This window comes from Rhipicephalus microplus, chromosome X, assembly GCF_043290135.1.
Source record: "Rhipicephalus microplus isolate Deutch F79 chromosome X, USDA_Rmic, whole genome shotgun sequence".
In the NCBI taxonomy this organism is placed as follows: Eukaryota; Metazoa; Arthropoda; class Arachnida; order Ixodida; family Ixodidae; genus Rhipicephalus; species Rhipicephalus microplus.
The window spans coordinates 250,263,445-250,277,572 of NC_134710.1; the positions used below are offsets into that span (position 1 = coordinate 250,263,445).

A 14,128-nucleotide genomic window follows, 5' to 3' on the forward strand; every position below is an offset into this window, starting at 1 on the left:
GTCTGCTTTTTACAACCACTGATGATGATAGCCCATGACAGCCTGGCACCATTTCTTCATGTATGAGGCCAAGTGATGAAAAATGTTTTTTAAAAAGCAATAATCACTAGAAATTATTAGTCTACAATATACAGCACATCTTTTTAGGCACATGTGAGCGTTATTAAGCAAGTGATATTTTATGTTAGTTTTTCATGATTAAAAATTTCATTAAACATATGTCTTGCACAAACTCTCCTAACTCAAGTTCTGCTCGTTAAAGAAAAAATTTTTTTTTCAGGCACACATAAAAGACTTTGGACTGTGCAATGAAGTAAAACAAATGAGATCTGATGAAAAGTAAAAACACGGTAATTGAATAACCAAAGAGGTATGCACTAACAGTAAGTAGAGGCATCTTCGTATAACAGGAAGTCATATATATCTTATGACACGATTTTGCTCATTGAGGTTCACTGCACACCTAATATTGTGATAAGAAAATATGCCAAGTCTTATGAAAAATGTTAATATTAGCAAAAGAGTTAAGACTGTTTGCATAAGGAAAAATGTAAAGAAAAAAATGTTTTGAGAAAATCAACAAAAAAGAATTGAAGCAGGTGCAGTGCTTACACAAGACATTCGAGAGGACTAAAATTCTCAATATTTGTCACAAGTTCCATTGTGAACCTTACTATCGTGTGCCTCTTCTTGAATGATACTTAATGCACTGTTTAAACAAAAACGACCAAACCAACAACTGCCCCAGTTATTACTTCGCTGTTTTTGAAAAGCGCACTCTTTTTGCAAACGATGCCTGTCAAGCAAGCAAAGCGATCTTTGTGCACCCATCAACTAAACGCAATTGTTCAGGCATCTACACAAGCATCTTGCCCCCCCCCCCCCCCCTCCATTCGCAGGGCAAAGTACGCATAGGAGATAAGTGCGGGTCGGCGCATCGTGACGAGCTGGGCGCCAAGCGCAGGAGCTTTTACTTTTTTTTTCTCGGGTGTATATATATATACAGTGAATGACGGCGTCAACGGCGATAGCAAAAACCAGCCAGAACCACCCACTTAAATTGCAATCGCAATAAAGAAAAAAAGCAAAGCTGAACATCGCCAGGGGAAACAATTCCGCGGAAAACCGCGGAAAACACCGCGGGAATACCGCGGAAAACAATTCAGTAAAGCGCCCTCCATTTGCAGCTTGGCCCCACATATGTGACACTAACTAAAAGCATAGCACTGCCAACACGCAAAAGTAGTTATATATTTTTATTATTTGGGTTTGAAGTGGGGGAGAGGGGCACACCCGCGCATGCACCTGCAGCTGCAAGAGTGGCAGCAACGCCGGCTTGTGAGATGCAGGCCCGCCTGCACGCTTCGCACTTCGTTGATGGCGGGGCAGCCCCAGAAGATGCATGCTCATACCGAAATTCCAAAATGCGAAGCAAAATTCGTAGATTGTCCGGGGGAAAAGTTCATTATCAAGGTTATCTCCCGCTGTTATTTTCTTAGGTCGCAAATACATGTGCTTATATGACGCAATGACAGGGACTAGAAAAACTTCATTATATCGAGGAATTCGCTATATAGAGGTTTGTTATATGCATGTTTAGCTGTAATATGTCACGTGTTTATCTTATGAGAAGATTATGGCTCTTATGACTAAAAATGATATGTTGACAGCACTTTTAGAGCATTATTACATGCTCACTCTTGATATGAGTGCTAAATAACCAACAAAATACTACATATCAAGCTAATCTTATGATTGACACACAGCTGGCACTTGTAGTTTCAGTTTCGTATATGATGGGTGATCGAACTTGTATCTTTGGAAAGAAACTATGTAGATGGAAGTTTTATGCAGCAAAATGACGGGCAATAAATTGGGCATTTAAAATAGCCAAAAACTGGAAAATGACATTTTGAGGGAAAAAAAATTCACTTTTTCCACTGCATGGAGAACCATTCCAATCCATGTCAAAATGGCAAGTGCGTGCTGCAGCGCGCTACTACAGGGCTAGTTTCAAGTTGAAAGTGATTGATCGTGCACTAAACAATGGCAACAGGGCCGACAGCAGGCACTTTGGAGTAGAGTTTTGTATTCGCCACTGGCGACAACAGCCCGGGCAGCTGAAAGCCACCAATATGCGCTGGGCCTTCCATGTACCTAAGACTGGGATGAATGGCATAACTTTATTTCGTCAGAAGGTAACTGCAGATGATCCCGTGTTAGATGGCTATCAGCCCATGTTTGACATCGTACGCTTTGAGACACCTGAAAGCTTTGCGTATGGCATTCTAAAACTCTCAAGTATTTGCTTGCAGCTTTTGTGTCTCAAATAAACATTTGAACCTGTGGTTTTATCGCTAAGGTAAGCCTTGATTAGTACTTAAAACTGTAGTTAGTTGCTAGCACGCGAATCCAGATTTGTGGCCACTCCGTTTTTTTTTCTCTCTCTCTGTACATTTTCGCAGGAAAATTTCCTATTGTCACGAGAATCCAGATTTGTGGCCACTCCATTTTTTTTTTCTCATTCTGTACATTTTTGCAGAAAAATTTCCTATTGTAATTCTCACCCCCCCTCAACATTCATCAGTTTTTTAGGTAAAAATTGCGACGATTATGCAAGTAAATGCAGTACAAAGTACTCAGTTTGCCATTAGTTTAACTTGTCGAATCTACCCCACTAGTCAAAGTACTGTAAGTTAGTGCCCCGCAAGTCCTCGTCCTCCATGCTGTGCTTGTTTGTTTTTTTTCTGAAGCACAGCCTCTGTAGCAGTAGAAACTAAGAACTAGTTAACATTTGTGAAAGTGTACAAGCTGCCAGTGTTCACTACCTGAAAGATAAAGGTGGTTTCACTAATGATAACCTGAATTTCAATAAGAAGTTTTAAATGGGCCCAAAGTCTGCTTTTATACTATCAACACAATTTTAAAAAAGAGAGATGGAGGGGGTTCAAAACGCATAATTTGAGAGAAAATGAACTAACATTCCTGGCAACCCATTTGCTCTACATAGAAAGGTGCAGCACCCCCCTTCCTCTATTATTACCAAATTACCCACCAAAATTTTAGTTTATGTAGCAGACTTAAACATAAAATAAATTCTAACAGATGGAAAATTTCATTGATTAAGGTGAAATACATGTATTAACCAAAATCTGCATGATCAAAGCATTGATTAAGGTGAAATACATGTATTAACCAAAATCTGCATGATCAAAGCATCAACATAAGTTATTTTCTGATCGACCCCTATTTTGACGCAGGCACACTGGTGTGTCTCGTACCATCTCTTACATCAGTATATTTCATAGGGTTCAAAAGTAGCTCAATATTTTTGGAAACCTCAGTTTTTTCCTTTAATGGCTACCAACATCAACACTAGCTTGTGCACAATATGAAAGAATCAACTTACCTGACAGCAGCCATGTGGCAGTCAACATGGACTATATTGAAGTGAGTAACTGTTGTGTATCCAGGGGTCTTGCGAGGCTTGGCTTCATATTCATCCAGATTACACCGCTTGGAAAAGGTGTAGATGCCAAGTATTTTGCTGGGTTGAAACTTGTAGCCTTCACGACAGATTATGCACACTAGTCCTGCCTCTTCACCCAAGTCTTCCATTTGCTTTAGGATTGAGCTCTTGGCTGTCACCTGAGTAGAGAATAAATCAACACAACAGACTTGCCAAACATTCTAAAAACCCCAACTAGCTATCATCTGAACTATTATCATCAACTCATTTCTATGCTACTAATGCAAGTATGAATTCCATTCCATGACAGATGTTGATTTTTACGACACAGCTATGAAATGGCATATAAATCATTCTGGCTTGAGGGTGACCACAGAAAAATGTGGTGGAAGGTTCGCAAGGCAATAGTATCATATTTACACAATTGTAGGTCAATCCATTTTGTCTTAATTTAAAATCTGAAGTTGGGGGGGGGGGGGGGAGGAGAGTCGATCTAGAATCGAAAGCCAGTTTCGGTTGAAACATGTGTTTAAAAATAATCTCCGCATGCTCTACAAAACTAGCTTTCCTGCAATGCTCTTAAGCACTGCTGTGAAGCTACCCTAGCACACCAAAATTGGACTTTTTTTTTTTGAGACATCGTAAATAATTTAAGGGAGCATTCCATTGTATGGACGTCTCTTATGTTGAGGCTTAATTGCACTACTAGCATACACAAATATTTTCCACTTTACCTATTTGCAATGTTCTCTACTCTACTACATCTGCATGCCAACATTTGAGAAGTCATAAGCCTTTATATTGCTTCTAGCTGATATTTTCAGCTATCATTTGTGCTTATTCACTTACATAAAAATACTGCATAGACAAATATTAACATGCATTGTCGATAGAGTAATTCAATGCATAATGTTTATGTCCACTGAAGTGGTGGCTCTTACATGCATATATACACAATCACTACTAGCTTATTCTAGAAGCAAAATTAGGCTTTGTAATTATTACCTACATGGTTGTCGTAATGCATGCTGACGAGCAGAGTCGTAGCAAGCCAAAGGGGGCAATATACCAGAGTCTTGGTGTTTCAAATTATTAATCTGCTGCTAATGTGTCCATTTTCAAGCTCATAGCCAGTGGCATCGCTTCGTTAAGAAAATGATGGCGAGACAACTAGCAGTAGTTAGTAGCACGCAGTTTATCTAAGGCAAAGCTAGTAAGTACACTGTTGAATGAGCAGCGAATTACACATGGACACTGTGAAGCTAGATGAAATTACAGTGATTGGTTCAAATTATGAAAAGAATAGAATCAAATTGAGCTTTCATTGCAATGCACACACAAACTGAAAAAAATATTAAACACAAGGGGGAAAAAGCACAGGATAAAAATTTCATGTGCAGTTTTTGTAAAAGCCTTCGTTAGGCTCACTCAACTTGAAAGTCAACTTACTTGGCCCTTCTCATTGGTGCGCATTCCAAGCTCGCCGAGCTGCTTCTCACGCATAGCCATTGCAAGCCTCTTTTTCTCATCTCTGGTCTGCTTGCGGACCTCTTCAATCTTCTGTGCCACATTGGGATTCTCTTTCAAGGCCTCCATAAGATTTTCGGCCAGTGAGCCAACATGCTCATCACTTGACACCTGCTCCAGGCTGCACATTAAAATAATTCAACACTCAGCATGAAAATTGGTATTTACATACCAAACACACACCTCCGAGATACAAATAACAAGCATGCATGAAGTGAAAATATGAGAGAACAAAGCAAAATTATTCAACACAAACTAGCTGAGTAAAACTTCAGCCGTTGCATGCCCGGACACCAAACAAGAATAAATGAAAAACTTAAGCATAATTAATCGCAGAAAGAGAAAATGACACTTGCACGGCTTATGCATGCATTTTGAAAAATGGGTTACTGGACTGGGAAATCCGCAAGTGTTCAGGCAGCATCTATATAAGCCCAAATCATCCAACTTGAACTCCACTTGTCCTTTATATCTACACATTTCATGACAGCCATTTGAAATGAAAGCTGTTGAAAGCAGCACTTCCTTTCGGAAGCTTCTGTGAAAGATATCTGCATTCAATTACTGTGTTTAATGCGCTGCTGCACCATACTTAGACTGAATACAATTGTGTTCATATAGGCACATTGTGTTCATGTTCATAGTAATAATCCGAATATAAAAGCAAGGATAGACAAAAATTTTATCAATACAATAAAAGCAGAATTATTTCAAACCATAACAAAATGGCTGCACTCAGCAGCGGGAACGAGAGAGGTCTCAGGTTTCTGGCTGCTGCACGATTTTGAGGTGCCTTCAAAATGTTTAAGCTGATCATATTACTTTCCCGAGCACACTGTGGTTTCAACAAAATTATTCTAATACCGGGCAAATCAAAAGCGGCATACACAAAGGCACTGAAAATGCCCCCAAAAGAACTTTCTTTCTCCCCCGTCCATCATGAAAATTCCATCAGTTGCAGCCATCATGAAAATTCCGGGCTGCAACTTGGCTAGCACTTTGGAGAAGTTGTTGTGGCTGCTCCAGCCCTGCAACTCCACAGTGTTTCAAGGAACTTCAGAAATGGAGTGTAGAAGTAAATATAATTTCCAATACATTGAGGAACATTTCAGTACATCATGGTACATACCGATGAATGATAGGGATGCATTCTGTGCTGACTAGGACTTGCGTTTTCTCATGTCCTCTGCTAAGTCCCGTCAAAATACGAAGGACATACTTCAGGGCTGGCTTGGATGTAAACTCCTTCCAATTTTCTGAGGCTGACAGCAGAGAACTCCTGCAGTACACATAGAACATTAACATGGCAGTGGGTACTACAACATTCTGTGATGATAAACCAATATACAGTTGAGCCCACATATAACGTCCATACTTAAAACGAACAATATCCGAGTGACTGTGAAAATATACATTGGTTCAATGGCACAAAATCGCACTTACAACGAACGTCTCCGAGCACCAATGACTGGTTACAACGAACAGAGTTGGCGCTCTGCCGACTTCCCGGGAAACCACTTTCGACCACCGATCAGGCATCGGCAAGGTGCCCATCCATCCTTATTGTAAAACGCCGACCCTGCCTCCACATCTTTCTAGTTGCCGCTCTCCCCGACCGCTTTTTGTTACGCACCCCTCCGTCCTTTGTCCTCTCGCTACTCTGAACACACCGCATCGCCAGACGAGGCTCGTGTTTTCACACTGCCACTGATCTTTTGAAGACCGGTCAGCCATCTGCCCTGTTTTTGATCGCTGGTACTGTCTTTGGCGTCGCCGGCCTGGAGTGACCAGACCATTTGCCAACATCGTCGGCCACTGACTGTATCCGATCACCGGCGTCTAGTGCACATGCATACGCTACCCTACCGACTCTGATAATTTGCGATTTATTTTGTGTTTAGGACTTGTCCTTGCCCACTTTGCAGTCGGCTCAGCATGCACTCCACACGCAGGCGGAAGCGTGGAAACAGCCGTTAATTTGCGCGCAGCGAATCGCCATCTATCGAAGTTGGTGAGGACACGCAACCCGCCGACGCAACAAAACAATTTTTTGAGCACGGCCGCCGTTTTTTTTCACACCGCTGCACGCATCGATCCAAGCGGCCGTGCTTTGACTTCTGCGAGCGTAGGCACTCTTTCAAGTTTTTCTACGTGCAAGTTGCACGTTTCGCGGACCTTTCAAGCAAGCTACCTAACCTGCCTCCTCCCATGTGTTTTGGTTATCAAGGTCGCCCTCCCGTCGCATCCTTCCCTCTCTATCGCAACATTTTGCCCCCCTTCTCTCGCAAATCTGCTCTCCTTTTTTGATCACAACCCTTTCGCCCGTCTCCACCCCTCCGCGACGCCAGCCACGCTGGCTTGAATTAGTTTCGATTTCCGACTAGAAATGGGCCCAGAGCTGTACCATGCGTTCTGGCATGCGTGTTGCTTGTGCGCGTCTTGCTCGCTCTCGGCGTGCCTGTGTGGTCAGGATGGCAGACGGGAGGCCTTGCACATTTTTTCCTGCCGCTCAACAAAATGTCGAAAGTGTGACCGCTTGGCTTGGGCATAATCCACAACGCGTTAGATGCCGCGTTGCGGAGCGCTTGCTCATAGCTGTTGACCACCTGGCAACAAACTTGCCATTTCGGGCGTCCCGGTGTTCAGCTGTGGAGATGGTGAATATTTCATGGGCCGTGGTGACGGCTACGAGCGAGCAAAACTGTTTTCGCGAGGCCGACTTCGTCGACTTCGGGCCCGATGCCGAGCCTGAGGATTCCGAACAGGACCACTCCGGCGGCGATTTGTGGCAGCGAGCCGTTGAATCGACCTGGCAGAGCGGGTGGGACATCAGTTGTGATGGTTCAATTACGGCCGATGATGATGCCAACACCATAGAACCGTGCATGGATTAGGGCATTGTGAATTAAGTACGGGGCAAGAGCGATTTGGAAGAATAGGATTGCAAAACGACGAAACTTTGGAGCCAGTGCCTCATGCAGCTTTTGCCACGGGCCTCGGCGAAGAGCATGCTGCTGTTTGAAATAAACTCGTGACTGCCCTTATCGCTTCTGCTCTTTGAAACACGTGCATCACGAAGTTTTTTGGGCAAAAAAAAAGTCTGTTTTTCGTTTACTACGAGCTTCGGGATACAGCGAACGAATGCCATGTCAGGCTCAGGTTCGTTATAAGCGGGCTCGACTGTAGTATATTTATTTCTTTGAGATGCTGCCTATGAAGAAGTGCCTGCAAATGTGCCAAATCACCACAAAATTATTTCAAGGCACTCAACATTCTATTGCAAGAAAAATGTGATGATATACTAATTTTTTAGTCTTGCAGTAACTCATCCTAACTAATCTGTAATTAAATATCTATATGTGCTGACATCATTGATACTTTGTTTCGGCATAAACAGAATGCACTCTGAGGCGTTCAGTATTTAGTTCACTGTGTTCAGTATCCAACACCTTCAAAACCAAGCATTGAGAATAATAATGTTCAGTAGCTTCATGTCCAATGCAATGCATCATCCTTATTCTGCTCAAGTGGAACTTTATCAGTTCAGAAGCTGGCCGAATATTTCCTGGACATTCTTATCTACAAATATGAGAACAAAAATCTTCCCATTTCTTCACTAAAACTCGCCCTGCTTCGGCCCCAGAAATAAAGTGGCAAGATTGGCACGGCTACCTCGGCTGCCTTCATGACATCTCGAGCATCTCTGCTTCCCGCTACACAGACTATGGAGTGTTGTGCTGGCACGTGCTGGAATTCCATGGCAAGAGGCGCATATGATCCAAATGCTACCCTTCATTTATGCCAGCTATTGGCCGGTAGTGTGCTATCTTGTGTTTGATGTCAAACAGCAGTTGTAGGAAACTTTAAAGAAAAAGAGCACAGGCCTCTGTATTGACAGCTGTGTCTGCAATCTGAAGGACGTGTCTTCTCACCAAGCCCCCAGTGCTACCAGTACCACTCATCACAAACACTTTCATAAAGATAAGCATCTCAATGTACCTGCTTGGGAGCACATTGTAATGCACTGCACCACCATTTGCTGCTGCTTCCTTGTGCGGGACTGCTTCTAGTACACGTCGCCTGCAGAAATGAAAGCAGCATCACAGTCACCACAGTTATAAAAAAAAAAAGTGCTGTGCTCATGCACAGTCAGGAGTGGTTTGGGCATGAGGAATTAAACATCACTGTACAGACAGTTCCATAGCAAATCTGTACGTATCTCGAGTATACAGCAGGAATTCTGCCACAACAAGAGTGTGTTAGTTGGTAGCGCAGAGTCTGAAAATTGCTTGGCCTGATCTGTGTCAAAAAGCAGTAGGTACTATAATTATGCAAAGAAACATTGGTTTCTGGCCGATAGCAATCAGTGCCTAACTGCTCACACATGCATCAGGGAAAGCCGAACGAGTCATTTGCTATGCTACCAACCTCTAATAGCTTTGAACTGAAATACTAGTGATTGGTATCACCACCAGCTACTACTGCACAATCTTGCAGAAGAGCCAGAGTCTTTTTCTAAGGCTCTAAGCTCTGCCTTGACTCCTACAGCAAACAGTCCTGCCATCCTACACTGTCAAAATTTTGTCACTTTCTCGTCAACTGTAGTTCCAGTCTGACGTAACAGAGCGGCCAACACTACTGCGCGCCCAATGCACTAAATTATGGCAGCCAAAAAATGCTTATTAGATACTGAACATAAAATATGATGAAAGCATTGAAATTTGACTTGTAAGACACGACTGTTCAAATAAACAGTGCTTATTTCAGATTTTTAAACAGATGGCTAATTTTCTAGAGCTGGGGTTGGAAACCAGAGTCTGCAGACCGCATGTGGCCAATGAAGAAGCATAATATGGCCACCGGCATGACTTCAAAACTCTAGTCTTCCCATACAACTTTCTATATAAGAAGGCTGACATAGCAGTTTTGACCTAAAAAGAAATTTTGGCTTGTAATTTATGTTTGTAATTGGAATCTTGTAATATGTGAGCTGCAAACAAACTAAAATTCTGATCTGGTTGTGTACAATATCTCTTCGCCTGCATAGCCAACACCCCCCCTTCCCTCCCCCCTTAACTTTGCCGTGCGGCCCACCTCTGTGTCAGCTCCATATAACTAGGCCCTCCGCCTGAACAAGTTACGTACTGACCCCTGTTCTAGGGGATTGTGAATGTATGGCAGCTGCATGCCAGCAAACATGGAGCTGCATGTTGACAGCTGTGGCATCAAACATGCTGGCCTCAGAAACAGCAGCAACAGAGGTGGCTAGCCTGTGAGCACTTTCCTTTTTTGTTAGTTTCTTTTCTCCACCTTTCCTTTGCTCTCCACTCTCCCCTTCCACAAAGGCATGACACGTGAGTGTGGTCGAGTGCGCGGGCGTGTGTGTTTTGTGCGTGAGTGCGTGTGGATGTGTGCGTGTGCACACAAATGTGCATGCATGTGCTTGCGTGCTCGTCGGTTTGTGTGCGCGCGCTTGTGTGTGTGGGCGACTGCATGCGCTCGTGCGTGTGTGTTCTTTTGTGCACATGAATGTGTGTCTGTGTGCGCTCTTTCGCGAGTGAGTGCATGCGAATGTGTGTGTATGTGAGTGCACTTATCTGTCTGTGCATGCGTGTTTGTGCGTGTTTTTTTGTCACTGCGTTTTTCCACACGTGAAGAACCTGCCTTCTACGTGTACCTCATGTGCTAAGCGTTGTCTGTGTCTGTATGCAAATTAATGCTGGTTGCGCTCGGCCATCACTTTCCACAGTTACTGCTTCGCGTAGGAGCACATTTGCAGGAAGCTGCACTCCCGTACCTTTCCCTTCATTGCTGAAAAATGTCTGCGAGTGAAGCAGGTAAGCTTACACATTGAAGGCCTCAGTACCTTAAGGTATCTCTGCCAACATCCACGATGCAGCTCAGCTATCCTTTGGATTATTTACCTCTTCTGGAAGTCGGTCAACAGAAAATTTTTAATAAATCAGTCAAGTGAGTTCACTCTCCTGTGTACTTTCTACTCATGTGCTACACAGGAAGGCACCGAAATTTTCTTGAAAACTGGCTCACCAATGTGTTCGCTTCAGTCACTATCATCGCGACAGCAGCTGGGGCACGAAGAAAAAGAAAGACTATAGTGCCAGCTACCATCAATTCTTCTATATGTTTTATTTGAGGAAGTTGGGGGGTGAGGAAAGATAAGGTGTACAGCTAACCAGCGGTCTGCGGTTGCTATAAAGCAACATCTTCAAGCACTGCAAACCATCCCGCATAGACAGCAAAGGAAAGGAGGGGTAGTAGGCGCGCACCGCCATGCAGCGAACGGAGCGGCCACGCCTCCTTTTGCAATCACGCCTCCTCCATTCGAATGAGACAACCGGAAGAATACTGCCGCACGCGCCCAATCCAGGCGGCCGTGACTGTTACAACAGACTTTTACATAAACACTGAATGGGTCTGTTATAAAGAGAGAGAATTACAAGTCACAAATGAATTTACTCTCAACAGGGGCATAAGAAAATGATAAAATAACTTTTATGAATTCACACTTAGTTTCTAAAGCCCTTTTTTTATTTTAAATCTGATTCAAAGACATGTTCACTGAAAATTATGCAGAAGTGCTGTAAAAAATGTTTGCACCTGCCGAAGTGGCAAAAATTGTGGATGTAAGAAAATGAAAGAAAATGAAAAAGAGGAATTTTTTAAAATATTATAGCTCCTATATAGCACAACTGTCAAAAATCGTGCTACTCAGTAAAGTTTTTAAGTTTTTGCACTCTTTCTATGTTCACGGGTGGTGATGAAGATAAGGCATATGTAGCAAGCGAAAGTTCAGTTATGAGGTAACAAAAGCGCACTAACTCATCGCAAGCATCACAGATGCACTTCTCAGACCCATTATAATAGTGTCTCGTTGGACTCGCTGCTTATTAGCACTCAGACCTTGGGCGAAGACTACCACAGGACAACTCTTTATACTCACAATTAAGCATGACATACTTTGAAAAAACGGGTACCGCAGCCGCGCACGTCACAACCAAGATCTCAGCTTGAAGTCGTGGCTAGGCCTAACTTCAATCCGAACTTTGCACATGAGATTTCGCGTTAGTGCTCGTGCGAAAGCAAAGAAGCCGTAATGTGCTTCATCGAAAGATAAAAAATTGCATCACTCAATTGCTCCTCAGAACTGCAGATGGTTTTTTTGTGCATCAGCGGCAGACTCCCAACCAAACCAGGTATGCAGCGACCACTCGGAGCAGCGGCTAGCAATTTCACACGTCAGCGCCCCAAAATGCAAGACTAAGCACGCTGCACGCCTATTTTTTTTTTGTTGCTTTAGTTTGGCATATATGACCACCAACAGATCGCAGATTGGCGACTTTTATTCTTAAACCAGTATGTCGACATCCGCGGCGTGCTGTTGCCACCCCGAAAAAATGGTGATGTTCGAGTAAAAAGTTATAGATCTTGGGACGTCCGCGGTGAAAAAGCCCGCTGTAAAGAAGTCCTGACCACCTTGCTTACTTCAGATTTTAGTCAATTATATCGGAATGTCTGTTGTACCAGAATCCGTAGTAAACGAAGCTTAATCAATGGGAGAAATAGGGTGATCGGCATAACTATGCCAATTGATATGAAAACATACCAATTTTGTTGTACCAAATACGTTGTAACGAGATTATGCTATACCACTGGAAATCATAAGATCGATCAGCTTTGCTATAATATGGACTTGCACGACATAGCAGAAATAGCTTACTTTTTTTGTTAATTACCCAGCTTGGCATATTGCGGAAAAAAGAAAAAAAATATTTCAATGTGCTATGCATGGCTCATAAAAATGCTGGGCCGATTCGACACGCACAGCCTATGTGTTCTTTTTTGTAATACTTGGCACAAGTTAGCCAAAACACCCTGTACAGCCTTACAATGACGTGTAGCAGTGAATTATCGTTGTCACTAAATAGAAGTTTCTACATTCCGTTAAATGGAAGTACAAGAAATTAAAGAGTCTTTTAACCAAATCAGATTTTTCAGAGCCAAAACAGCTAAAATCTTGTCTTGTACCAGTTGATATTTATCGCCCAATCTAGCGACTCTACTAGAAAGTCATGAGTGAAATAGTAAATTAAAGAGAGAGAGAGAAAAGAAAAAAGAATACTACTTACTTGGCAGGTGGTGCATACACAAGCAGGTACTGAATGGCACCCTCCACGATGCCACGAGCAACAAGAAGGTCTTTGAGTCGATTGCCATTGTCATTGGGTTCAATGCCAGCACTTAGGTTACAAAAACACTCTAGCTGGACATCGTCCTCTGGTGTGTGCTCCCCATCAAAGCGAATGAAATTGAGCTGTCGCTTGAAGTGGTTGATGAGAACATCCATTTTGGCCTGGGAAGATCAACATCAAAGACACAGTATTTGTAATAGTAAAAAATTATACCATATATATTATTAAAAATAAAGGAGAGGGAATAGAGATGGAGGAAAGCTTTCCAACTCATATGATTGAAGAAGCAATGTTTTATAATGTAACAGCCTCATTTTGCCAGAAAGCAAAAAAAGAATTCAGCAGTTGGTGGCACTTGTATGTACCAGATGGTACTCAGAGTGGCGTTGGTTTAGTGTGCCTGATAGTGTGCCTCTAATAGAAACAATGAAATTGTGACCTTCCTCACTGCATATTTTTTGCAGAAAATGGCAGTGATGTCTCTGCGCAACTTTCTTGCTCAACAAGCTCACATAGTCACTTCATATGCTGTTTTAGTCTTCGTATATTGGCAGCCTGTCATAGCTTACCATGTGTGTCCGCCTGACCTGAATTTTTCGAACATGGAGCCTTCTAAGTCCGGGCGACATGCGCGGTTCCGTATCTGTGAAGACTATGCGGACTTATAAAACACGCAAGCATCAGTTAGCAGCAAACACTATGCCACAGTAACTTTATGATGTCGCAACATCAAAATTTTAGATTTTGAAGGACAGAAAATTGCACTTCCTAGATTTTATGAAGCTTCAAATTGAACAAATCATTCCGCTGTAGAAACTAGTTCGTTATATCGAGTTTAAACAGTTGTTAAATTTTGTGCAGGTGATAGTAGCAGCATTACGCCTCTGCAAGTCAAACACCGCTTCTCTATGACAAGCTGTGA

The 14,128-nt window shown here is 42.7% G+C and overlaps 1 protein-coding gene across 4 annotated transcripts in view; it reads right to left on the bottom strand.

Annotated features, from left to right (window-relative positions):
- Window positions 1-14,128, bottom strand: part of poe (E3 ubiquitin-protein ligase-like protein poe) — a 567,105-nt gene that overhangs the window by 28,389 nt on the left and 524,588 nt on the right. For all 4 annotated transcript variants that reach the window (XM_075878938.1, XM_075878937.1, XM_075878939.1 and 1 more), the window contains 5 exons: window positions 13,144-13,367; window positions 8,996-9,076; window positions 6,126-6,275; window positions 4,919-5,117; window positions 3,410-3,648 (listed from right to left, as the gene is read on the bottom strand). In XM_075878938.1, coding sequence (XP_075735053.1) covers window positions 3,410-3,648; window positions 4,919-5,117; window positions 6,126-6,275; window positions 8,996-9,076; window positions 13,144-13,367 — 893 coding nt within the window. The remainder of the gene's footprint in view (window positions 1-3,409; window positions 3,649-4,918; window positions 5,118-6,125; window positions 6,276-8,995; window positions 9,077-13,143; window positions 13,368-14,128) is intronic.